The sequence below is a fragment of the Oreochromis niloticus genome, linkage group LG7 (assembly GCF_001858045.2).
Source record: "Oreochromis niloticus isolate F11D_XX linkage group LG7, O_niloticus_UMD_NMBU, whole genome shotgun sequence".
Classification (NCBI taxonomy): Eukaryota; Metazoa; Chordata; class Actinopteri; order Cichliformes; family Cichlidae; genus Oreochromis; species Oreochromis niloticus.
Genome location: NC_031972.2, coordinates 51,795,481 through 51,822,469, shown reverse-complemented (window position 1 = coordinate 51,822,469; position 26,989 = coordinate 51,795,481). Strand labels below are relative to the sequence as shown.

At 39.7% G+C, this 26,989-nt stretch overlaps 2 protein-coding genes across 8 annotated transcripts; one reads left to right on the top strand and one right to left on the bottom strand.

Annotated features, from left to right (window-relative positions):
* Positions 1–436: 436 nt before the first annotated feature.
* arih1 (ariadne ubiquitin-conjugating enzyme E2 binding protein homolog 1 (Drosophila)) lies at positions 437–12,306 on the top strand. 3 transcript variants are annotated; one of them, XM_019361633.2, is made up of 14 exons: positions 437–893; positions 4,126–4,193; positions 4,305–4,452; positions 5,566–5,658; positions 6,502–6,557; positions 7,593–7,659; positions 7,820–7,926; positions 8,020–8,062; positions 8,198–8,269; positions 8,595–8,725; positions 9,053–9,110; positions 9,498–9,788; positions 10,188–10,300; positions 10,384–12,306. In XM_019361633.2, the coding sequence occupies exons 1-14, from the start codon at positions 606–608 to the stop codon at positions 10,466–10,468; spliced, it is 1,620 nt and encodes a 539-aa protein (XP_019217178.1). In that variant the 5' UTR covers positions 437–605; the 3' UTR covers positions 10,469–12,306. The 3 variants fall into 3 exon arrangements, with proteins under 3 accessions (XP_019217178.1, XP_003440490.1, XP_019217179.1); XM_003440442.5 differs by having other exon boundaries at positions 439–893; positions 9,528–9,788; XM_019361634.1 differs by lacking the exon at positions 437–893 and adding an exon at positions 901–3,083.
* Positions 12,307–14,252: 1,946 nt separating this feature from the next.
* On the bottom strand, positions 14,253–25,929 carry lg7h15orf39 (linkage group 7 C15orf39 homolog). 5 transcript variants are annotated; one of them, XM_005470688.4, is made up of 4 exons: positions 25,407–25,803; positions 18,829–22,086; positions 18,115–18,149; positions 16,449–16,482 (listed from the first exon to the last, which is right to left on the bottom strand). In XM_005470688.4, the coding sequence occupies exons 2-4, from the start codon at positions 19,376–19,378 to the stop codon at positions 16,477–16,479; spliced, it is 591 nt and encodes a 196-aa protein (XP_005470745.2). In that variant the 5' UTR covers positions 19,379–22,086; positions 25,407–25,803; the 3' UTR covers positions 16,449–16,476. The 5 variants fall into 5 exon arrangements, with proteins under 5 accessions (XP_005470742.2, XP_005470745.2, XP_019217181.1 ...); XM_005470685.4 differs by lacking the exon at positions 18,115–18,149 and having other exon boundaries at positions 14,253–16,482; positions 25,407–25,795; XM_019361636.2 differs by lacking the exons at positions 16,449–16,482; positions 18,115–18,149; positions 25,407–25,803 and adding an exon at positions 25,838–25,929 and having other exon boundaries at positions 19,392–22,086.
* Between the last annotated feature and the right edge of the window lie 1,060 nt (positions 25,930–26,989).

Below are 26,989 nucleotides of genomic sequence, written 5' to 3'. Positions count from 1 at the left end.
TTTATCGATCCATTTATTAAATGAAAAGTAAAGAGAAATGACCGAACTCACTCACGAAACTCATTCAACAGGTAATTGATAAGAATGTTAAAAACGATGATAATAAATAAAAAATACAGAAAATAAATTTTTAAAAGACCGAACTATTATAACTCTGTTTTGGTATATAAAACACACACACACACACACACACACACATGCAATTACTGCTTAAAATTATAGGCAACTCACGTTATTTCTTTTTTCTGTTATTAGCCTTCATTTATGAGTAGAAAGTATTTTACGTTTGCATTTGATGTGGCTCTTCAATTATAAATGAAAATGTTCTCATTTCGTACTTATTTGATTTAGTTGGGGCTGTTTTGTAAACACTTAGGTTAAAGCAAAAGTTTGTTATATTAAATGCTTTTTTACATCCGTTCTTGCCCTGCTCGTCTGACGTAAGGCAGTCGTCAGTTGGTGACGCTGTGTCTCTTTGTTGGCTTAGCAGCAGCGGCGACGTTTTGTTGTTATTTTCGCCGCAGCTGAAAAACGGGCTCGGATCAACGTTTCATACGCTATAGAGCTATAGGTGTGCTTGTCACTTGCTGATAACCGCGCTAGGAATGGACTCAGACGAGGGTTATAACTATGAATACGACGAAGACGAGGAGGAATGTAGCGAGGACAGCAATGAAGAGGAACCCGACGACGACACCCTGGAGCTCGGGGAGGTGGAGTTGGTCGATCCCGTGGTGGCCGGCGGGGAGCGAGATGAGTGCGGTGAGACTGGCGGAGGGGGCCACGGCCCGGGCGAGGAAGAGGAGGAAGACTACCGTTTCGAAGTTTTGACTGCCGAGCAGATCCTCCAGCATATGGTCGAGTGTATTAGGGAGGTCAACGAGGTCATCCAGGTAGGTATTTTGGTATGTCAGCATCAGGAAAGATCGGAGTCCTAGCGTAAAAACAGGCCGTTGATATTAGCTAAACCATTAGCCTTCCAGGAGTAGTATACTTGTTATAGTTGACAGTTTAAGAACAATGATGAGATTTATATAAAACTAAACTTGCATATATATAAGATAATGGCACTGTGGAATTTGGTAGTTAAAATGAAGACATGAACATTTTTCTTATATAGGGTGAAGGTAAAAATTTCCATTAGGACTTTTCATCCAGGAAGTAGTCCCATCCCTAAGTTGGCAGCAATGCTTGCTAAGCTAATGTTAGCTCGCTGGCTACCTAGTATCTTACAGCAAAAGCTCTAGAACAGGATGGTATTAAGTGCCAGCTCCTGCTAGACGACAGATAGTGTGCGTTGAGCAGTTAACTGAAACTTGGCTTTTCAGAAATTCTGCATTTGTATAGCTAAACCTTGCGCTTAGCGTTGTTTTAACGTTGGACCCAAAGGCTTGGCCAGCGATAAGTTAGCAAGTGGGATGCTAGCCTAGTTACGCTTATGTAAAAGAACGGGTTATGATAATTTCATTTTTTTACCAATAACATTAAAACGTTAAATTTTGGGATAGCTTTCAATGGAATTTATGAAGAAACGGGGCGAAGCTCTTCGCTTTAAGCTAGCGTTAACGTGGGCCTCCATTTCCTTTCACAGAGCCTCACTTGAGCTCAGAATAAAATGGAAAATGATCTTGATAACTCAGCATCCAGTTTGGTATCTGAGAAAATGCGTTTGGTTTTTATGTTGATTTCTATATAAACAAGCCTAAAATCTAACATTGGCCAATAATGATACATATTATTTTTCTACCCTACGGCCGCATGGCAGTTTCTTTTCTACAGCAAAAACGAGTAACACGGTGATTCCCCCCCGTTAAATATTGTTTATGTTTAATTATTAAATTTTCAGGATTTTGCACCAACAAATGTCTTTAAAGTTAATCCATACATAGACCTAATATGAAGTTTTCGATGTAGAATGTGCTTTAAAAAGCTAATACTTTATTAACGTGCATTGGCTTCATAGTGGTCAAGTTTACATCAACTTTAGTCATCGGTACTGAGAAGTACTACTTTCTTTTGACCAACCAATCCATATCAATGTGGTTAGATAAATTAGAAGAACATTTTGCAGTGGAACCGCAAAGAATAACAGCTAAAGGAAGTGTAAAATTGAATCAGTGCCCTTCTAAAAGATACCATCATCATTGTTGTATGTTTTGCATATCTGTTTTAGGGCGTGTTAGTGTTAGCTAGGTGTACATAATACAGTCAGAACATACTAAATATGTTGTCAGTCCTTTCCAATGTCATGATTTTTGTTATCTCAAGGTGTATCCTGACTTTATTATTCCCCCAAGGTGAGCGCAAAAGTAGAGATATGTAAGCAGGTCTGTTTTTCTGGGCAAGTGAACAGTCCATTACAGGGTTAGGTGGGATTTGGTACAAACCTGGGACACTTTCTTTGAAATTGTAAAATGGGCATTGGGCTAGGGAGATAATACACTAATTTTGGTTCGCTTCTTTATATTTGACAAGTGAGATACAACATATGTGCAACATATACATGTGGTCTCCTAAATCTCATAGATATTTGCCAAACAACTAATTGTTATTATGTGTTATATGGATAGTTTTGGGGTATAGCTTTCCCCATTTTTAAAGACCAGTTTGTAACTTAGGTTAAACACTAATTTAATACCTTACAGTAATTTCTCATTATCACTAAAGACATAGTCGAAAATTAAGTATTATTGTGTCTTAGAATACAGAGTTATTCTAATCCCTGAACTATAGTAAATGGAGTATAATAAGAAATATTTGTATTAACAGGTACATGGAGAGAGGTTCCTCATCATCCCTAGTGCTTTCCCTAAACTGTACAGCCATGGCACTGGACATAGTCCATTTTATGCTACTGTTACACCATCATCCACATTTTCAGATAGTTTGTCAGATACCTGTTACACATTTAGCACACAACAAACAAACTATGTGTGTACTACCTGTTTCTGAACCTGACAAGCTTTATAATTCCAAAGTATTTTCAGAATGATGGTGTAAGCCAGTGGGTTTCCTGGTTCTGAAAGGCCTTTGTGGGGAGTGACATGGCCAAAAGCATGACTGGTCCATTTACCGACAAGGGTGTGAGTTAGCATTACTTTATTTGGAAGAAATGTAAACGTGTTTCTGGACAGCTCCTAAAAATGATATAGTTCTTGGGTGGGTAAGAACACATTTAGCAACATAATTCCATCAGATATGGAGGTGATTTTGCTTTGGCTCTGACTAGAGCTTGCTTTTGGGGGGTGAATCCTTGCATCCTTTCTTTACCCAACTTAAGCCACTTTCATATCAATGTGGAGGCTTCAGTAGCCTAGAAATTTTATTTTTATTTCATTTTCCTCCAGGCAAAAGATCTGCAAAAACAGTACTTTTATAGTTGTTTATACATCTATGGCTCTATAACTGCAATTTGGACAGAAAGTCCTTATATTAAGCCACAATTGGGACTGGATATATATGATCAAGCATGATGATTAAATGCATTTGTAGGGTATTTATTAGTTTGAGTCATCAGAAATCACAATTGTCACATCAGTGGGGCATAAGTGTCACATTTGGCTTCATCCAGTGTAATATGCATACAGACTTCTAAAGACTAAAACTTTTTGTTAATTTGAAAAATAATACCTGTCTCAGTTGTGTCATCTTTAACAGCTACTGTGGTTATAAAAAAGGAATAAGTGCCTGAGTGTGCTTCATTGAATAGCTCTGTAATGAATACAAACTTTTCTAAATATATTGTCTATTATTATGGCCTTAGATTGTGATGATTTAATTTTGTGGTAACTTGTAAAGCTGTAGTTGCTTTGTGTTGTATTTAGTGCAATGGGCAGGTGTTTTTATGTCCATTCACTGATATACATGGGGGAACAGCAAAATCAAATATGAGAACTTGCTTATGTTTTCTAACCCTATTTCTAATGTGTAAAATAGTTTAATATCATGCCATAGAATATATTACCTTTACCTTCCTAGTTCAATACTTATCTTTAATCAGGCTTTAAAAGCTGAAAAGGCCTGAAAGCCATTACAACCGTTGGATCCTCTAGCTCATTGAAAACTAGTAGAAGTTGCAGGTAAAAATCGAAAAAGTTTCTCACAAACTATTTCTTGTTCCTTTAGAATCCTGCAACAATAACACGCATTCTTCTCAGTCACTTCAACTGGGATAAAGAAAAGCTCATGGAAAGGTAAGAAATTCTGAATTACATTCTTGGCCATTTTTAACTTCCTGACAAGTGTCAGCCAAAAGGTTCATAGCAGAGCTTATCTAAAAGCTTATTTTATTTCAATCTATTCAGGTATTTTGATGGTAATCTGGACAAGCTTTTCTCTGAGTGTCATGTCATTAATCCGAGTAAGAAGCCCCGAATACGTCCTCCAATCAACACTAGATCATCGGCACAGGACATGCCATGTCAGATCTGCTATCTGAACTTCCCCAACTCTGTGAGTCACATAATGACACTAACATGGAGCTCCACTATCTTAACGTGTTCTCAGGCAATTTAATGCACACTTTAACTTTTGTAATGCAAGTTGAGAAACAACAGGAGAGCATCATCAGAGGCAGGGACATTGTAATCCTGTTTTGTTACAAATGGGGAAGCCTGTTTTAGTTTTCATATTTTAAAGACTAGTTAAAAGCTTTGCTAACAAAAGTCATTTAACATAACAAAAGGTGGTTACAACAGCTAAGAAAATAAATTGCTAGGATTTTGGTTTCTTATACATGTTATAAGATCTTTATAAACAGACACAAACTTATCCCCCCATACAATAGCATTTTTTTATTTTCAGTCACATTTATTCAGTAATAGCTCCTCCCCATGAACAACCTTGGATTTGGTGACTCTGTCATTGGGCCAGAGTGACATTAAAAATACAAGGGGGGAAAAACAAATTAAATTTTTACATCTCTCTGATCAAAGCTATACATAAGGACTCAGTAGCTGTTTTATAAAAACTGTCCTCTAATAACAATATTAATAAAACAATCGTTCTTTGAATATAAAGCTGTTCAATAACATAAATGTCACTTGTCTATTACACGTCTTTTGTTGAATGTATTCTAAAAAGTTCCCAACAGCACATTTTATACCAAATTTATTTTATACCAGTTATGCCAGGCACCACTTCATTAAATGCAGTGCACATTGCAGTCTTCTCAAAATAGAGGTGGTTAGTGTTTTAAAAAATTGGTAAAGGAACCTCCTGGGTGGAAAGGGTTTAATGTTAAGGTGAAAATGGATCCGTAAATAAAAGGCACACATCATCATGTTTAGTTCTTCAGTTATGATAATGAGATGTCAGAACTATGGATTACCATAACTGTCTGAATTTAGAATATTATCCTTTGGAGCACACATTTCAGTGTTATTTCAATCAGGTTGTTAAAACTGATTTTTGTGTGTGTGTGTCAAATCCAGGTGATATTTTTCTTAGAATGGTTTTCACTGGCCTCTGAAGGCCTTTCCTACCTGGTTACTAATTTTTTGATACCTTGTGTGTTTCATTCTAAATTAAACTATCAGCTTTTTGTTGATACTGTTTGTTTAACAGTATTTTACAGGTCTGGAGTGTGGACACAAGTTCTGCATGCAATGTTGGGGAGATTATCTGACGACCAAAATAATTGAAGAAGGAATGGGACAGGTATCTACTTCAAAATTTTAAGATTTATTTAGAATAGAACTTGTGACTTTTAGACAACAAGTGGCAATGTCCGTTTTCTCTTAATCAACAGTAAGAGGGCACCAAGAGTCCTCAGCAGTTCTCGTCTACCTTCTCGCTTACCAGCCTATGCACAGATACAGATACTAGTAGCCACTATCCAACCAGTATAATTTACAGATCGACTCATTTGATATTAGGATTGGATATCAGTGTAATCCTAACTCAAAAAGCTGAACTGTGTATCCATGACAGTGGGGCAGTGTGTTCAGTTTAACTCTGTTGTTCTCTGTTTGCTACACCATGCGTCAGCACCTTTGCTTGGAAGTATTTCATGTCTGCAACATCAACATTTCTTTCTTTGTATCTTTGCAATAATCTGAATTGTTCATGTTAGTTTAAGAATTTCAGACGCTCCCATGATGAGTCATTTGGTCTTCTCGCTCTTTTGCAATTTTTCAGTACTTTGAAAAACTGTGACGAGTTCTACGTTAGCTAATCTATTCAGTCATTGACACGCATCCATACACTCCTTTTAATTTATACATTTAGCACATTTAACTTGCAGATAGACTTTCAAAGAATGACACAGTGCCTGTAATTTTGGGGGTTTCATTGTCTTCACTTGACATTTAGACAGAGTTTGTGTTCTTGTAACTGTCACAGGGCAAGCCTAAAAAAGTTAAATCAAAAAGGGCAGCTGCTCTTCCTCTTCTTTACCACTGTGATCCACCAAAAACAATTGCAGAGGGCACTATTTGAAACCACCTTTACTATTTCAAAAGGTGGTTCTCTAATTATCTACCTTCTGTGTTTCCTTTACAGACCATTTCTTGTCCTGCTCATAGCTGTGACATTTTGGTTGATGACAACACAGTCATGTGAGTATCTGTGCATATATTTTTTATGTTGTTACATATGGGGCATTGTTCAATGAATAGCGTAAGAAGTAAAATATATGCCAGAAGAATTTCAAATAAATAAAAGACAAGAAACAAAATTACCGGTCATAGACTGCATATAGAGGTGAAACATAATCACCATGACATCATCGAAGTCCCATTGTGAAGCTGAGTGTATTCACCATCATTAGCTTAGCTTTTTGAAACCAGATGTCACCAGGGTGGGTTAAGGGGCATTGTATGCTCATGCTGTAGTGGTTTGTTAGTCATATGGGAAAGCGTATCCTGCTTTGTTGCCCTTGTGAACACTAATTAAGACCATAATTAACAAAAAAAAAAAAAATTATTTTCAATATAATTTGAAATTGTCATCAGAACTCATGAAAAAAAGGATTTACTGTGGTCAGAGCAAGGGAGTGTTTCCCATAGTCCTCTTCATGCAATCAGAGGAGTCACCCACTGCTGCAAAAAAATGCAGGTTTAAAGCACTTCCCCTTTTCACAGCTACGGTAATCTTTTTTTTCATGTAATACATTCTGTTTAATTTTGCAGTTGTAGCCAGAAGCTTGTAAAAGTTATAAATACACACATACATTTCAGTCGTATAGTTCAATCCATATAGACATCCTTTATTGATTCCTTTTTATTTTTACCTTATTGGTATGAAGAGAAACCATATGTTAAAAGGATTTCTACCTGTTGTTTTGCCTTGTAAAAGAAACCTATCAGTACAAGGCTTTGAAGTTGACCCTTTTTGTGCTTTTCAGTGTTCGCGTTCAGTGTAAAGTCCAAAGAAATATACCTGAATAAGCACGGACGCTAATCTCTTGTACCAGCTCTTAAGCTGACAGTAATTGTCTTAACCTACATTCTGATATTACCAGCTACCAAGAGACCTTACTGTATTTTCAGTAATCAGTTTAGGCCATGCATTCAAATAGTTTGTATATGAACTTGTATATGAATGTTGCTTCATAATGAGATAATAGTGAGATTATTTGACTGTTTCCACAGGCGCCTCATAACAGATTCAAAAGTGAAGTTGAAGTACCAGCATTTAATTACAAATAGTTTTGTAGAGGTAAGAGATCTTTTTTTCTTCTTCTTGACAGTATTTCAAGATTGAACATCAAACTTTGATCTGTAATGTGAGCTGCTGGGTTGTCATATGTGCGCTACTTTGAAAAGCAAAAATCTTATTTCTGCCCTCTGAGTCAAATTTGTCTCATTACTCCTTTTAGTGCAATCGACTGTTAAAGTGGTGCCCCGCACCAGACTGCCATCATGTTGTCAAAGTCCAGTACCCAGATGCCAAGCCAGTGAGGTGCAAGTGTGGACGCCAGTTCTGGTAAGAGAGAATTTTTAATAATTTTAAAACCTTTCTTGTAAATTTATTTGCAGTTTTTGAATAATGTGTTTGATATTGCTCCCTTTGTTTCAGCTTCAACTGTGGAGAAAATTGGCATGATCCTGTGAAGTGTAAGGTGTGCAAAATGGAGATTATTTTCTTACCTTAGAGAAAAATTATGCTTTGGATTCAGCTTCTTCTTAAGAAAAATATTAAGATTAGCATTCAATACATGAATCCGTTTCCTTCTTCTATTTTAATTTGTTTGCAGTGGCTGAGAAAATGGATTAAAAAATGTGATGATGACAGTGAAACTTCAAACTGGATTGCAGCAAATACCAAGGTGTGGATTCTGAGTTTTTTTTCTCTCTCATCTAGTTTTGTGTTATGTATTAAGTTTAAATAGGATTACACAATGTTGAAGTACCTATATTTTTGTCACGTATTTGTGTGCTGATAACCTGTCATAAAGTGTGCACACCTTACAGACCTGACAGGTGTTGACAATCAATGTTTATAATCATCAGTGCATATCTGTGACTGATAGTTTTACAGGGCCTTGCCCATCGTTGCTTCATTTGTTTCTGCAGCCTTTTTCTCCCTCTATAGCATGAATCATTTCCTTGAATTACTGTTTTTAAATAAAAATAATGTAATTTCATTCACAGGAATGTCCAAAATGCCACGTGACCATTGAGAAAGATGGTGGCTGCAATCATATGGTTTGTCGAAACCAGAACTGCAAAGCTGAGTTCTGCTGGGTCTGTCTGGGTCCATGGGAACCACACGGCTCAGCCTGGTGAGAATCACTAGCTCACATGCTTGTCATGTAGAGTCTTTTGTTTTAGTGTCTGCTGGAAATGTCAGAACGGGGGATGACTTTTTCCTCCTTTTTATTTTTTCCCTTTTTTTGCTACACTTAAATGACAGCTCAGGTTTCTTACTTCCTCCATCATCACTTGTTTGTTTTTTTTAATGGCCCTAAAACATGTAGAGATTAAAATTCAGATTTTCTGTGTTAGAGTACCATATGAATGTGAATTTGACCACTAAAACACATATAGTATAGCTTATCAGAGAGAAGAACATTACTTTTTTCATCTGTTATATATTTTTAATATTTCAGGTACAACTGCAACCGCTACAATGAAGATGATGCCAAGGCAGCCAGAGATGCTCAAGAGGTAATCAGTTATATTGAAGCTTCAAAATCTTTGTACATTATTCCATTTGCCAGATGTATAAACTCAAGTAGCCTTACCTGTTGTACCAAGCATGGTTTATGTTCCAGTTAACACTTACATCTAAAAATGAATTACAGTTGTTCTTGAGGGGGAAAAACCATGATTAAATAAATAACATGACATTTCTATAGTTTATAATAACTGCAACTAAAATATATCTGCATATTGGATGTCGTTTTATAAAGAATTGTACAGCAAGCTGATAATTACATGAGGATGATTCAGTTGAGACATTTCAGTATATGTCTCTGATATGCCAGTGCCCAGCGAGAAAGTAGAGTGACAGTCTATTATAAGTAAAGATGAGCGTGCTCACAATAAAGGAAGTCCATGCTGTGTGTGTATGTGTGTGTGCAGCGCTCCAGGGCAGCCTTGCAGAGGTACCTGTTCTACTGCAACCGCTACATGAACCACATGCAGAGTCTGCGCTTTGAGCACAAGCTCTATGCTCAGGTCAAGCAGAAGATGGAGGAAATGCAGCAGCACAACATGTCCTGGATTGAGGTGCAGTTTCTGAAGAAGGCTGTGGATGTGCTGTGCCAGTGCCGCTCCACACTCATGTTCACTTATGTCTTCGCCTTCTACCTCAAGAAGAACAACCAGTCCATTATTTTTGAGGTAGGGCAGTTTTTGGCTCAGATACACTAGTGTGATTGTACCTTTTTTATATGAGATATTTACTATCGTGCTGGAAAGTTTTGGTAGCATTATTTGCAGCGGGCATGAATGAATCCAACATGGCATACGAACGAAACTGGACACCTCACCAACCCCAGATGTAACACCTTTTAGCTTTCGACCTTTGTGGAAGCTGTGTTTCTCTCTCCCCTTCTTTCATTCACACAGTTTTGATCTTCATGGATGAACTAAGTGTTGAAGAGCTGTTTTTTGTTTTTGTTTTTGTTGTTTTTTTAACTACTTTATTAGAAATTCTCATAGATTAGACATTTGTTCATTTAAACCTATTGTATAGTGGGACGTTGCTTATCTGATTATAATGCAATTATCACTCATCAGAACAACCAGGCAGACCTGGAAAATGCCACCGAGGTGCTGTCAGGCTACCTAGAACGGGACATCTCCCAGGATTCCTTGCAGGACATCAAGCAAAAAGTACAAGACAAGTACAGGTCAGTGAAGGAAGAACTGTAGTGGTGCATGCCATGGCTGACTTTGTGTGTTTTGGAGCTTAAAATTTGTCCTGTGTCTGTAGATACTGTGAGAGCAGGCGAAGAGTGCTGCTACAGCACGTGCATGAAGGCTATGAGAAGGACCTGTGGGAGTACATTGAGGATTGAGAACACGTCCCAATGCAACGGACTCTTGAGTATCTTGACAAACTAGAGCGCTGATGCAATTTAACAGGGCAGCACGGGCCTTCTGCCGCCTCTCCTTTGGCAAACCAACCACTTTTGCATCATTTTTTTTCTGGATTTGTTTAACAAAATCTTCAAAGTAAATTATATTTAAATAAAGGGTAGAGTAATAAAAAAAAAGTGTACTACAGTATTGTTAGCAACAGAGTGGAGGGTTGAGCAAGCAGAAGATCCATATTAAACAAATACATCCTTTTGGCTTGTATTGTAATACCTCCCCTGAACTTATTTTCCTCATGTTTTGTTTTTTTTTTGTGTTGTTTTATTTTATTTTTTTTTGCTTGTGAATCTTTTACTCTGTTTTGATTTTGACTTTTGTTTTCCCATCAGTGTGAAAATGTTTTCAACACAGCTTTAATTGTCCTGGCCATGTCTGCAATGTCTGCAATATGTGGTAAAGATCCTTGTCTGAGTGGCTGAATGTTGATAGGCTGATTGCAAAGGGGCAAAGACATTTCAGGGGGGGAAAAAAAGGAAGAAAAAAAAACATAAAAGGAACAAAATAGCGAGTCTGTATTTTTCAATTTGTAAATAGTCCATATGCATGGAAGTTCAAGAGCAAGAGTGGCACGTGTTTGCATAATTTTCAAATATTTATTCTTTACCGTGCTTTTGCCATGTAGGTTGAGTCTGTCTACTCTCCACAGACTGTTGATGTTTGGAGGTCTTTGGCAATAAGATATTCGTCCTGTCATCTGCAGTCCCTTCAGAGCAGTCATAAGTTATACCTAACCAGTAACTCAACATGGAGACTGACAGAATTGACTTTAGTTTCCAGGTAATCACATAAAGGACTCAGTGAAAGTGCACAGAGGAGCAGGATAAAGTTTTACAGGTCAGAGGTGAGGTAGAATGCACCGGCCCAGTGTCTCTCTATGCTAACCTTTTGTTGTACCCCCCTAGTTGTTTTTAGAGGTGTTTAACATTTAAGAACATTACTAATTATTTGCAAGAGCCAAACTGAGTGACATTCACTCCTTTTTTTTTTTTTTAATCTTTTTTTTTCCTCTTTCCTGACGTGGCTTGAGGTAGCCCTCCTTAAAGCTCAGCTTGCACCTTGAGAATTGAAAGAGGGTAATGGAATGTACTGACAGCGCGGCGTTGCACTGCTGCTAATTGGGCTCGATCACTGTCAAACAGGGTCAGGCATCTGCATCACTCTTGCAGGGAATATTGGAATGGAGGTGGTAGTGGCATCATCTCCATTCAGGAGCTCTCTTGCCTTGCAGTGAGACTGAACATTGCTTTAATTGAGCTACACAGATGGACATGTGATCCTTAAGGAGCTGAGGGAGATGGGACAAACTTCTAAAGGTTGTAGGAGTGTTTTGTAAAGCTGTTATGCTTTTTCATTAAAGACTGCATTTTTTGTTGTGTTTTTTTTTTTTTTTTTTTTTTTTTTCGCACGTGTGTTGAGGTTTTGGCATTGAAATGTCAGTTCCCCTCAAGATTTTGCATTGCTCTATGTGGTGGTTGCTCTGGTTGTCAAGCTCTCTGCTTGTAAATGCTTGTTCATCTGTTCTCTGAAATATGGCAGTCTTCAAAAAGATTGACTGGAGGGGACGCGATTATACAGGCAGTGATACGAGTCAGAAGATGACACCAAAGTGTCAGCCATCACTGAAACACATCCTTTGCCCCAGTTTCAGATCTTTGGGGAATTCTTTCTCAAATGCTTCTTATGTGTTCAAACGCATTATTTTATCCTAGCAAATTATAAACTGTATTGTTTATTTGAATAAATGTCATGACAAATCTAATTTTTTGGAGTACTGTGTGAGTCATTAGAGTAGGTTTTCTCTCATCTTAATTACCTTAACATCCATGAGTCACTTATTCCCCATTTATTTAGCAGTGTTGTGTTCTGCAGACCTTGCCAGAGTGTCTTCCAAAATGGCATGGAATTAATTTGATAACTTTTAATTAATTTAAACTTCTTTTTTTTTTTTAGTTTATTCAGTGTTCTATAGCGATCAGGTGGTTTTGTTTTGATGTCATTTTATTCTCTCAAATCCCAAACTTATGATGACACAAGGTGAATGGATAAAAGACGGGCTGTTTTCTCCAAGCTGTCTTGCTGTAACACCAGCTGTAGCTTTGCTCATTAGGCTAATGTGCTCTCCAGGGTTCACACAGTTTTCATTGTGTCTGCTAGTAGTTCATGAACATTTCAGCTTAATGGATGGAGTAACAGAAGCAGCTACTCACATTAAATTGACATCCAAAAGACTTGTAATACTTTTATAAATATCTTCACTTTGAACTATCAAAGGTGTCTCAGTAGTGTAAAAAATGTTTGGGGGTGGGGTTGTTTTATATGAAAATATTAAAGTGCAAAATGTTACAGACGTTTTTTTTGTTCGTTTTTTGTTTTTTGGGGTGGAGGGGCATTTTATTTTTGCAGCACCACTCATTTAAGTGTGTGAGGTGTTTTGAAAGTGTGTCATTATGAAGACTTCCACTGTTGTACTGTCACTGGTATAAACCAAACCCATCCCTGGAATTGCATTTTTAAAATAAAGAGCATTTTTGACAGTATAGTGTGAATGTAAGAGTTACATTTTCAGCCACATGATGGGGACAAAGACACCAATTCTGACAAACCTGATTACTAATTGTGAGTTTCAACTTCGAATGCACAGTGTTAAAATGGAAGGTGTGACACAGAGCCCATTATTTTTGACAGCTTATCCATATTTAGTACCAAACAATAACATTTGCCTCAAGGTGCTTTGTACAAGTTAAAGACCCAACAGTAAGACATAGGAACCTTTTGAGCAAGCACTTGAGCAAGAGATAGTGGGAAGGAAAAACTCCCTTTTAACAGGAAGAAACCCCAGGCAAAATCAGACTTGGGAAAAAGCAGTCATCTGACACCACTGGTTGGGCGTGAGGGGAGGAAGAGAGGACCCAAAATTCAGAACTAGTGATTAAATGAAAATGGTGTATAAGGACAGAGTTAAGAAGAAATACTCAGTGCGTCATCGGAAGCCCCATTGCAGAGTAACTAAGGGTTGGTTTTTTTTAGCAAAAAGGAAAGTTTTAAGCCTAATCATAAAAGCAGAGCGGGTGTCTGTCACCTGAATCTGAATTGGGAGCTGATTTGACAGAAGAGGAGTTTAAAAACTGAAGGCTCTGCCTCCCATTCTACTTTGAAATATTTTAGGAACCACAAGTAAACCAGCAGTCTGAGAGCAAAATGCTCTGTTGGCGTGATATAGTACTATAAGTTCTTTAAGATAAGATGCTGCTTGAGGTTGTATCTGAGGTGAAGGATTTTAAATTCAATTCTGGATTTACTGGGCGAGCCAATGAACAGAAGCCAATATGGCAGAAATATGCACTCTCTCCCTGCAGCATTTTGGATGAACTGGAGGTTTTTAATGGAGTTTTTAGGACAGCCTGATAATAATGAATTTTAATTGTCCAGCCTAGAAGTAATAAATACACAAACTAGTTTTTCAGCATCACTCTGGGTGTATGGTTGATTAATAAGCTGATGTGGAAGATTGCTGCCGCTCCTTCTCCTTTGCCTGTACTTTAAGGATTCGAACAGCATGACTTAAACTAACATAATCATCCTGCTTTAATCAGGTTTCAATTCATTCGTTTAGGAACACATTATAGCTTTACAAGAAGTCTTAACACTGTTTTTTTTTCCTTTTTCTCTTGAATATTTAGAGTTGAGAAGTGACAAAACACGACGGTGAGACAAATGTTTTAATTCAGTCTGTAGAAGTAGGAAAATCATACAAAATGAAACCACGATTTGAGGTTCAGTCGTAAGTTTCACACTGACTGTATACAGCACACTCGGCTTGTGTTTTTAAAACCTGAGCAGTTTCAACACAAAAACTACAAAGGGTTGAAAAATTAAAGGAGCTTCCTCTACTGGAGGGACTGGACCAAGCTTCTCAAAGTTATTCAGTGTTTTGACTTTAGTGCTTTCACTCATTTGGTATTTTGCTGATGGTGGTTGAAAGAGCATCCAAGAGCGCGTCCATAGGTGTCAAGCTGGTTACGTCAACCATAGTATATATTATTTACATCATTCTCATCGGCCACTCAGTGAAACCTTTGTTCCCTGTGTACAGGGGCACTGTCATCTTGAAAGAGACCATTTCCATCTAAACAGAAATGGGTAAAGGTGGCGGCTCAGAGCAACTTTGCATTGATTTGCAGTGTAAATTTGAGTTGACTCAAAGTGCACTTTGAGTCACTATAAGGGTCAAAGTTTTTCAATTTAATTCATCACCTGTCTTTACATTACTTACAGTAAGGCAACCAGCATCATCAGGGTCAAGATCAGTTTTCTGCATTAATGCTATATGTGACTGGCACTGCATTACGGTACTGTACAGTACGGTGCTTGACAGTAATGCTCATTCAAACTACATTAAGCCACTAATTTCCCTCTGCTGCACTGTTTCAAAAGAAAGGTCAGGATGACTTAAAAAAATAAATACTCCACTGATGCTCACAGTTTATAAAAGTGAAAGGGGCACAGTGAGGCAGTGATTTCTTTCATGTCATCAAAATTTAATTTATTAAAATAAAGTTACCGCATAAATGATAAGAATGTAAAAAAAAAAAAAAAAAAAAAAAGAACACTGAACATAGCCCATCACTAAAGAAAGCACAACTTTGTGCTTATATAACAGGCAATTTTTAGGTGACTTCATTTTTTGAAGAAGCAGAAGAAGAAGAAGAAGAAGAAGAAGAAAAAAAAGAATCCAGTTCACCCTCATTCTCGAGGAGCCTTTCGTAAGTGAGTTAAGGAAAAAATTGCTCAGTTGTCGTTGCGCTCACAGAGGTGTCATAGCATTGTGTATATGTGCCTGGAAACTAGTCTTCAATTTTTAGCCAGCCTTTTTTATAGTCTATGAGAAGCTCGAGGTAGTACTTCCATTCTGGCTCGCTGTCATACCTGACCTCAAATATGGTCTTAAGGGGGTTGGGGTGAGCTTCGTGGATGCACAGCACCTCTCCTCTGTACCACACCTCTGATTTGTCAACTTCCTCGTACAGATGGCGGATCCTCTTTCCTACCAACTCAGGGTAGCAGAACCTCATGGCCCTCTGAGCCCTCTGCACAGCTGAGCGCAGGACCCATCGCCTCCTGTGTTCGGCGCTGTGGCAGGCAGACAAGTAGGGACAGTATTTGATCTTCAAGAGTGATCTATGTTTTCTTTTAGAAGAGCTGCCGAGGGGTCTTAAAGCATGAGAAAAGCTTCCTGTTCTCTCCCACCTGTGCTTTGCTTTGGGTGTCCTCCTGTGAACGTCGGCCTCACCGATCACACTCTCCCCGTCATCAGTCTGTGAGATGGAAGCATCAGCAGATGTCTCCGACTCTGACACTGCTTGGTATCGAGTTTTTTTTCTCTTTAGACCTTCACTAAGTATCTTCCTCAGTTTAACAATGACTCCTGAACAATTCTTAGAGTTTTCCTTAGATTTAACTGATGGTGAGGACTGACCAACGTGCAACATGCTGGAAGATCCCTCCGTTTCTGCGTCACTCGGGAATGGGGATAGCTCCTCCAAAGGACACATCCATGAAATATATGGATCCTGCTCTGAAACCATATAATCAGTCCCTTTATTATCACTCTCCTGGGGCTCATGGGCACTGCAGTTTTTCTTTGCAGTTGTGTTGACAGTGCTTTCAGCTACAATCTTGTCCTTATCCCCTCTCTCTTCCTCATCTGACAAACTGTTGTCTAGAAACGTACGCCTCGAACTGCTCTTTACTCTTCTTTTAGTTTTATTCCTGTTCAAATGCAATTGTGTTTCCTCATCCTCTGAACATCTCTGTGGGTGCAACTCTGAGTGCGAGGCTGCGGAGGCAGTGGTGTCAGAAAATACAGGAACCCTCCCGCTGTTAGACGCTTCACAGCTTCCATCTTGTTCCCTGCGATCAGAGTCCATATCTAATCCTGCAACACAGGGAAAATGCCAACAAGAGAGCTCAAAACAAATGCTGAAATATCACAGATAAATATAGCATTCTGCTTCCTCATAACATGGGAAGATTAGAGGTAAAAGAATTTATGCAGTGATCAGGGACAGTTACAAGTGAGCAGCAAGTCAGAAACAGACTTTTATATTTCCTTGTCAGAAATCCTGAAATACTTGGTTTCCTAAAGAGCTTTTATTTCATACCTAAAACTAAGGATTTCGGCTTTTGCACATCATGATCCTCCACCACGAAACACCCTTACAGCAAAGATGGAAGAAAAGGCTACGGAATAAACACGAAGGCTGGGAAAAAGTCAGCTGCTGCGAGGGGTGCTATCAGTCACGGATAAAACAGCAGTGAGGCAAGAGGAGGGCAACGGAAATGTTCAGACACTAGAGTCAAGTGCTCCAAAACCATGTGAACCTATGTCAGCAGTGAACAGCAGTTCAATTAGGCCAAGTTCAGTAGGTTCAGGAAGCAAATACATGTAAAATCGAAGCTGTTGACAGACAAAATAAAAGGCAACTATAAAATTTTTTTTTTTTTTTTTTTTAAAGGACGACTCTATTGATGTTCTATAAACTATATAAAAACTCAAAATATTTCATTCGACTAAAGTTGATTAACTTAGTCAATGTATGTAACATTTTTTTCCCCACCCATAATGAGAGAGCACTGTTATTATTTAGTATGTTCAACATTTGCTGAATACTTGAGATATCTTAAGAAACTATACAGTAATCAGCGACAGCATTAAAACCACTGACTGATAAAACGAATAAACCCAATCACCTTGTTACTGTACAATGTCCTAAAGGGATGCAAGTTTGTATTAGTATTCGGATTTTTTTTTTTTTAAACCCAGAGATGTTAACCCAGTCTCAAAACTGACTCCAACCCAAACACAGGACCTACCCTGCAATCTAGATGACCCCCGTCCTGGTCCCAGAAACTGTAAGACACCCCCAGATGGAATGGGTCAGAACTGTTCAGGGAGCACCTGTTCGATATTTGGCACTTGTTTTTAAGGGTGTGTCTGATCAGTTTATATTTGTGACAAGATTGAAGCATTCTTATCAGAAATGCAGAGGGTGGAGAACACAGACAGGCAGGTGAGGAAGGGAAGATTTTTTTTTTCATGAGATTTGACTGGTGTTATACTATTGTCCTGTTCTTTGGACATTACACACTCATATTCTCAGAAACTGCCTAATGCCGCTTCTGTCACTAAGCAGTGTAGATGTGGGTTAGTTAGAGATGGTACAACAAAGGATGAAGTCACCATCTTCTGAAAAGACCTCTGACCTAAAAAAAATGTGCCACACTTAATCCCTCTTGTGTGTAGTGGCCTCTCACTTCCTTCCCCTCATAATGTCATCCACCAGCCTGCCTTACTCTGTTTCAGCTACAGTGCTGTAAGTAGGCAACAAATTCATATGTCCCCAAGCAGCCCAGCTTAGCGCCTTTCCCCCTCTACCCACCCACAGTGTAATCATGCAGCTTCTTGTGATTTGTTACTGAAGGTTAGAAGAAAAATTTCCTGCTTTCTAAATCAGGAAAAAAGCAAAAGAGTAGTGAGATTGAGGGACAACAGGAAAAAAAAAAATACCTGGACTCTCTTTTGGACGTCAGATGAGGTTGATTCTGTAAAAAATAAATGGATTTTATATTGAATAATTCTTCTGTTTTGATTGGTTACTTACAAAAAGGGCCAATTAATGCAGAAAATATGCTTTGAAGGAAATATGTTGCTTTATAATGATATCTAAAAGGGTCATCAGTTCACATCGTGTACCGAAAGGGATCTCCTAGAAAGCTATCAAAGTTATAGTAAGGAAACAAGGATTTTCATCAGATAAAACCAAGCAAAATGAATCATCATAATTAACAATAAGAAATTACAAATCTTTATAATGTATTTCTTTTTACAAGTAGAAACATAGTTTGCACTAATGACTGAGATGATATATTTTATATGAATACTTTATATTTGGTTTGTTTCTTAGCTAATTAACATAAATAATAGCTTATAGGTAGTATTAAATTACTTGTAAAATATTTTTAAAGCCATTGGCCTTATGGACATTTCTTCACACAGTTGTGTCCGGTGCTGTCGGGAAATTAGCACACAGAGGACTCACTGCAACACCTGTATTTTGATAAGTCTTCATTAGAACCCTCACAGCTTCTAATGAACAGTTCCTAATACAATCTTAATTTTTTGGGGGGAGTGGGGGGAATTAATCGTTAAAGAGCTACAGTGTTGTAAGTGTAGCAACCATAGCGGTTTGCCTCGGTATGTCTGTGGTGAATGTACACTCACCCAGCTGTTTGCAGACGCAGACATAATACAGAAGGTTGACCGCGTCGGCATAGACGTTGGGCAGGTGTTTGAGGGACATCAGTCTCCTGAGTCTGGAGGAGCAGGCTCGTTTATGAAGCTGGATGAGGATCTTCTCTTCAGAGAGCGTGGTGGGTCGCAGCTCGACTTTGTGCTCCTGCAGGACCTGGTCAATGAAGCTGCCATGGACCATAGGAAACAGCAGCTCCTTGACCACCAGCATGGGGAGAAAAACTGCTCCTGTCCGCATGACGTGCGGAAAAGGACAGCGTTCCTGGATCGAGTACTCTCTTAACCTCTCGAAGACCGTGTCAAGTGCCGATTTCATCTCCTCATTGAGCCAAGCCTCTCTGGCTTTTACCCCCAGCAGGCAGGACACTTTCTGGACTTTGGTGGCGTGAGACAGCGATTCAGTTAGTTTCAGTTGGGACAACCACTTTTTAAGGTCCTGCTCTGAAGAAGTCGACACAGATTTGGACACAAGCTTACAGAATGACTGGTGCAGCTCAAAGAAATGCTTGCGGGCGGGCATTTGGAGATCTTGGTTTGGTATGAACTCAGCTGCTGGCTGTGCAGTCGGCGTCTGTGGTGGTGGAACAGGGAAATAATTCTTGCCGTTAGGGATAATAATCTTATAGGTGGAAAGTTTAAGACACTGAGGGGGAATGTTTTTGAAATTTAGTTTGCTCCCAGGCAGTGGAGTCGTGGGTTTGGGGGGGAAGGGTGAGCTCCTGTTTGTGTTGTGTTGCGTTTGTGTCACCTTCAGAAGTCGAGTTGGTCTGTGCAGTCATCTCAGCAGGTTTGGACTCATCTGAAGTCCTTTTTTCATCTGCTGTAGAGGGCTTAGCTTCACGTTCTTCAGGTTCAATTGTCTTTTTTTAAGAAAATAGGTCCATCATCAGGTGAAGCAGTCTCTGTGGGCTCTTTTTTGACTTCCATTTTGCTGCTGTTGTTTGGACTAATGCTGTCATCTGTAGAGCTGCTGATATCGGATTTATCTAGTTTTTCTACTTTAACATTCTTGGGTTCAACAGCTTCTGCAGCACTTTTCTCTTTTGGAGTATTAGTATGAGTTTCTTTAAAAACTAGACACACAACAGGCTCCTGTTTAGCTTGATCTTGCTTCTTTTCTTTGTCTGGCTTGGATTTAACTTCATGCTGCTCAGAGGACTGACAGGTTTTCCCTGATGCTCCAGCTCCAGATATCCCTCCCTGCAGATATCCTTGGTAAGGTGCCAAGCTGAAAACATTGTCAATAACTGGCATAGGAGGAGAGTCGTTCTTATTTCCTTCTCGGATAATCTCCGTTTCCAACTTTTGTCTCTTCCTGGTCCATTCCACTTCATATAAATCCTTATCCTCCTCTTTTATTTTGACAGGTGAAGATGAATGGGAAACGCTCCTCTTCAGACACTGTTTATTAACAGCGGTTTCTGGACTGGACACAGAGCTTTTGTGTTTGCTTCCTGTTTTGAAAGCAGGAGAATCAATACTTTTTTGGACATTTGCACTCTTAGGCACGTCTGTGTGGATCCGATTTGAACTCCGATTGGGGGACTGAGGTCGCCACACGGCTGGGGAACCTGGAACGTTTTTTGGCTGAGTCGGGCAAGGGACTTGAGAGTCACAGGAGGAATAGTCCACTACTCTGTCCACATTCAAGCCAAGTGGTGGAAGGATGGGTGGGTCCATATGCAGGCGGTTGAGAGGGGGGAAGAATCCTCTCATTTCTATAACTGATGGTGAGACACCTGGCTTGCTCACACGTCTGGCAGGGCTGGTTTGAGTCACAGGTAGGAACGGTGAGGAAATGGGTAGGTGGTCAACATGAAGGGCGGGGTGCTTGGGTTTGTCCTTTTGTAAACTGCTGGCGGACACCATGGGGTGATCCATATGCTGGCTGGATGGCGAAACATTTTTGTGGCTAGGGTGAAAAGTAGGTGATGCATGTTGCCTTTTTAGGGGGGCTCTGATTTGGCTTGCATTTAAATGAAGTCTTGGAACAGCATAGCATGGATAGTTCAAACCCCGCATAAAGGAATGATTTGGCAACATTTCAGTGCTAGGCAAAGGCAAAGGAATTTCAGCATGAAGCGACTGAGGCACTATGTAATGCTCCCGAGGGTTTGAGCTTGTGTGTTTATGAATAACAGCAACATCTTCTCTCTGCTTACTGCCACTATCTTTACACTGGGTTCTGTTTTCTACCTCCACATTTGCCTGGGGGTAGTAAAACACTGGGTGCTGCGCTAGTTGGCCATATTTGGACATGGGAGAACGTTCCTGATAAACCTCTGAGGTCATATGCTCATATGTAGGGTGGGAGGGGTAAAGGCTGGGGTAGCCTCTGGGGGAAGTCTGTAAAGGCTGGCTATGCTCACTTAAAGAACCAAACAGTGGACGAGTCGGGGTGCAGGGGTAACTGCTGTAGTGCGGCTCAATCACAGCAGGCAAAGTTCTTCCTCTAACAGGGCTGTATGAGTTCAGTGTATCTGTGCTGTGTTCAAACTGTAAGACTCTCTGTTGAAGCACCGTGTCTTGTCCTTTCCTTTCAACAGATGGTTTTTCAGCGTAGTGAGCATCAGTTTGCATCCAGTCACGCTCATATACAGTGTTTGGTATCCTTGGAGAGCTATGTTCCACACTGTAGCGTTGTCCTAACATGCAACCCAGTTCATTACAGCAGGGATTATGTCCGTAAACCGGCCTGGGAATCGCTAAGTAAACAGAGTTTTCAGATGGGGATGATGAAGTCTCACCTCCAGTTTTTTGTTTTCTAATAGGTAACGACGCTGCAGCTGTAGGACTGCTGATCTCAGGACTTTTCTTGTACCTCATAAAGCCCTGTTTTACCGGGGTGTGACGCGTAGCAGAAGACTGAGTTTCCTCTGAAGAATTGCTGTCGTGTCTGTAAATCAGATGGTTTCCCTCCATGCCAGAGAGGTGACTCATAGTACTCCGGTCGTTCAGCAGAGATGTCTTTGAGTTCCTCCAAGGAGAAGTGAATCCCGCTCCCTCTTTTCCTCTCGGGTCATAAGCAAAGAAGGCCCCATGGCACGGCAGCGTCTGCTTGCCCAGGAAACCAGACATATTTTGCGGTTTTGACAGTCCTGCAGATGCTATCGTCCGGTCAAATAATGGCATCTTGGCTCGAAACACTGGGTCAGTGAGGGTTTGCATTGACTGGTTGCTCATCATGTAGTAGCCTTGTTATGATGATTCATCAATATCGCTCCGGACCTGCCAAAAAAACAAAAAGAAATTAGATCGTGGCATTTCTCATTGAAAAACTATCAAAAGTTTGTTCAGCGCTGGAATCAATCCGACTGTGTTGACATCAGATATAGCAGCGAAGTGTGTTACGGAAAAATAAATGCTTAGCAGCAGAATCATCATGAGATAAGAACCGACGTGACTTTAAAAAAAATAATAATTGAGGTTTATCTCACATATCACACTCACGCACATAAATGGTGGAATAGGAGTCCTGCACATGAAAAATAAGCTACTATATGAGGAATGTGTGGGGATCACGTGGAAGAGAAAATCCCCACCCAGGCCAGATGGCCTCAGACCATCACCACACAGGTCACTGGTGTAAATAAACACGAAGAGTCTTCAGGGTTTATTGTAAAAAGGCTTCAGTAATGCATATGCGAGCACAACATGTAGATACTTAACAATCTTTGGTGTACATTCATCGCTATTTCATCACGTCTTCCTACTGCAGCCCTAAACATAGTTTCCATGCCACTCCTTCACATTACACATAATCGCGTAACCACATAAATCACAGTTTTAGACAAATAATAACTGGACCAAATTATTTGTAATTCATTCCTTTTGACCTTGTAAAGTAAAAAAGTACACACGGCTAATAAATGGTTCCTACAATGAGTTACAATTTAATTCTCGTACAAGGAGAAATTTCAGGTTTGAGAAAGGTTTTCCACAAACTGCCAGAGAGATAGTTGACACATGTTGTGCCAAACCGACTGGCTCTCCCTGTACCACCTCCACTCCAACTGTTACTTGTGGTAACATAATATCCAGGTGTGACTGAGAGCAGTCTCAACTTCAAGGCCATCTGTAAAAATGAGAACTATACTGTAGCACAACTGTTGTCATTTCTGTGAGTCATATATGATGTGTTATGGTTTTACCATGGCTTACTTCAAATGTCAATGTGTCATCGTGATCGTATCAAAAAGGCTAGGCTTGTTTTTGTCGAAGTAGGACTTATCGCCTGATCTGGCATGCACTTCTCATCTCGTGTTTACATTCTCAGACAAAACAAGTGGAATTGTTGCTGTTCTGCATTTTATTACCACAGCCCTCTGGTCATACTGTAGGTACTTCTTTGTTATACTTCTTCAGTGCTGTTTTGCATCTGACTCCTATTTATGGGAATTTGCTGATTAGCTTTTAATGACTAAAAACTTTTTTTGGTAACGCCTGACACTGAAACTAGTCAGCTACCAGTTCCTCCTATCAGCTTTTTAAAATGAAAGTTAAAAGTAAAATCCAAACAAGACTTTGGGCTCAGCAGGTAAATGAACACAGTCAAAAATGATCTGCAATGACAGATGTGTAATCCACAAAGTGATAAACACTAGCCACAGTGACCACAGTGCAGTATCAGACCGACCCCCCCCACCCCACCCACACACACCCCTACCTTTTTTTTTCTAAGAAAAAAGTATTTTTGCACATTCTTGATATTTTCACTTCAGTCTCTCAAGGAAGGTTCTGCAAGTGTAAGAATTGGAAAGCAGAACAGAAAGCCCGCCTCCAGTTTGGAAGTAAATGATTGAGAGTTTGGGGGGGGGGCTTGTCTGTTTAAATGTGGAATACAAAACCTTCACCACAGTAAGACGCTAGATGCATCCCATCCCATTTTTAAGAGATACAGATATATATAACAGATAACAGATACATAGATATACACGTCTGTCTATCTATCAACCTCTGCTTAAACTGCTGCCACTCATGACCCAAGTCAAGCTGTGGAGCAGCCATCGCAGATATCAGCACTAACAGTCAAAGATCTTCTAAACATGCTTAACATTTCAGCTTTCGAACCGTGTTTGTTTTCAACACGTAAAGAAGATTTTTAAAAGTGATAATTTAACAATCACACCAAGGAAAATTATTCCAGGAAAAATGCCGCTTCTCTAAAAAAAATTTTAATAAAAAATAAACGTACGTATCTCCTAAATCTGGCATTTTTAGAAGGCGCAACGCAACGTGTGGATCGCAACGCAGTCAGGCTTCTTGGAGCAGATGAAAAGAAGATAACGTCGTCACGTGATCTGCCATGCAAGCATGTGCAGGCACCGATGAGGTCATAGAGGAGATAAATTATAAATTATACAAAGGTTTATTTGCACTTGCTTGCCGACAACGCGTGGAAATTTGGCTCAACAGTTAAAGTGGAGAGGTTTAGCAAATACAACATCTGCCAGCACAATCTGTAAATGTAAAAAAAATTATAAGACGTTCTGAGAATAACTGAAACTCTTGGTGAGGTTTAGAGATGTAAACGACTTTTTTTTTTTTCTTTAATCCCACACAGTGACCCTCTCCAGTCTAATGACAGCACAGCACTGAGATCTTATCTTCTCATCCTGTTGACACCTTTCACAAAAGTGGTGTGACGGCTTATCTGTATATGGCGAGGAGGTTTATGTGCATGGAGGAAACTGCGCAGAGCTGTTTTCAACGGACTAAAAACCGCACTCTAAAATGTGTGCCTGTCTGTGTTCGTGCGCCTTTGTGTGTCCTCCCACTCCCATGATCTGTAGGGCAAGGGTGATGGAGAGCGTAACTTTCGAAAACAAAACGCCCGTGGCTTAAAACCACGCGAGAGAAGAGTGAAAAGGCAAAAGCTTACTTCAGTCTAGTCTAGCAATCATTAATCATTTATCTGATCACCAATTAGTCTCTCGGGTCAGGATATGTTGAAAGATCTCCGCAAGTTCGTGTGACATAAAAAAAAAAAAATCAATTTCCTCCAATATGTCTTAGACTTAACCAATGAAAACGGCTCACGTCCAAACATTAAAAAACGGAACTTGAACAAGGAGAAAAAAAAAGTTTCTTCTCAGCTTCTCTTGACATCCTCGTGAGCTGTAGCTTACGATGCACATATATTTGCTTCTCAGCCAAAATGTGAAAGTACGAGACCTGCCGAGAAGAACAACCTGCCAAATTTAATAGGACGCAAATAATATGAAAATAAGACGGGCGTAAGAGCTTGACTTTCGCTCACAGAGCGAGTCATTTCCATACAGCCGCGAAAGCCTCGTAAACCACGGCAAAACTAAAACCAAACTAAGTTCCAAACAAACACACATACACGCGCGCGCACACACACACACACACATATATACAACAAGAGGATGCACAAATCGATCTCGATTGTATGAAATAGTTCCACCTTCTTTGACGCACTCTAACAGCTTTACTAAAAGGTTCACCGGTCCTGCTTTTCTGACTTTACGCACGTCTGCATCATAATCAGTCGTCAGTTACTTTAAACTGCGAACAACTCTCCTTACCTCACCCGTGTGATCAATGATTTCCACAAAGACTCCATGAAACTTCTAAGAAAAAAGTGGGGAAATCTCTCCGCCGCCCGTGGAGTGGGTCAGTCCAGATGCGTCAATCCCACCAAATGAAGCGACAGCACAGCCTACAAAAAAAAACTGCTGCGCGGCTGGCCCGAAGTCCACGAGGCTTTTAGAGAAGTTAACAAACTGAAGAAAAGACAAAAGGAAGGAGGATGGTCTTTGATCAATAGGCGGAGTCACACCCTCCCTCTATCCACGGCTTGTTTTCTTCACATGTCATGTTTTCTCGCTTTCAGTGACTTTATGTCCGGCTGCCAAATGTCTGCTGCTGCCGCCGAAATTAACTTAAGAGTCGTGTTTTTTGCCCCTTGCCACACCCTGTCAGATAACACACGTGTGTCAGGTTGAATCTGTCTCACCTTCGCGCCTTTGCCCGGTTCCCATGCCCGAGTGTCAGAATCGGACATGTCAGTCTCGGAGCAATAAAGGAAATCACGTGTTTATAATTCCCCGTTCTTTATCTTTGTGTTGACTTATATGCAAGTCATTATCCCACAGCACCTCTACGGTTACGTGAACTAGTCACTGCATACTCAACCGTGTAGTGAAAAGGCATAGAAGACGTCCAGAGTTTGGAACATACATATTTAAATATATCTGCAACAATAAAACTGGTTTAAAGACATCCCACTGATGTCAAAATCAACTGTTTTACTGATTAGACTTATTAATGGCAGAGTGCATGTATTCTCAGAAATTAAAATAAATAAATAAATAAATATATGACTTGACACAAAAATAATCCAATATATGTAAATAGCTTCATCTAAAGGAAGCGTTTATGGCAGAGGATTGCATGGGTCGATCTCATCCTAATAAAGTTAATGGTTTACTATAGTTGACCAAAGTTAAATTCAGGTCAGCCATTACCCCGGGCAGACTTTTTTTTTAATTTCTTGTCATTACTCATGACTAGCATTTTACCTTTCAATCTAATCAAATGTTTTATAATATAATACATGTATATTATATATTGCACGCCTAAATTCTTACACTCTCCACTGATTTGACATCTGGATGAGTTCATGTCTTGTAGCACTTGCATCATGTCCCTCTTCACCTGTGAGCCAAAGTCTAATTTATGTGTCCTATGGGGGTGCCACAGTTTAGTCTAGACAAGTTGGTTGCTTCCACAAGTCCCAAGGGGTTTCACAGGTAGAAAGATGCTCATCAAGGAGCATCTTTCTACCTGATGTGAGGAATTACACCCCCCACCCCAATGGATCATTCCTCACATCTTCCCATTTCCAGTTACTATGGCATTACAGCTCTGGGGCATCCAACACAAGCCATCAAGGGGACTCACACATCATCAAACATACAAGGCAACAAAAAAAAGGAATATTAAACATATACAGTACATAGCTTTGAGACATGTGATAGACATGTAAAGCTAGACATGACAAGCATGTTTATAAATAGGTCAGAAATAACTCAAACACTTTTAGAACAACTGCTGGGAGCCAAGTCTGTAAATGATTACACAGGATGAAAAGATACCGATTGATTTG

What these genes read in the sequence shown, in the direction of transcription:
- arih1 (XM_019361633.2), top strand. Translation starts at nt 606, where the DNA reads ATGGACTCAGACGAGGGTTATAACTATGAATACGACGAAGACGAGGAG. An exon ending in TTACAAATAGTTTTGTAGAG is followed by an intron (nt 7,660 to 7,819) that starts GTAAGAGATCTT and finishes TACTCCTTTTAG; the next exon opens with TGCAATCGACTGTTAAAGTG. An exon ending in ATGATCCTGTGAAGTGTAAG is followed by an intron (nt 8,063 to 8,197) that starts GTGTGCAAAATG and finishes ATTTGTTTGCAG; the next exon opens with TGGCTGAGAAAATGGATTAA.
- lg7h15orf39 (XM_019361636.2), bottom strand. Translation starts at nt 22,044, where the DNA reads ATGATGAGCAACCAGTCAATGCAAACCCTCACTGACCCAGTGTTTCGA.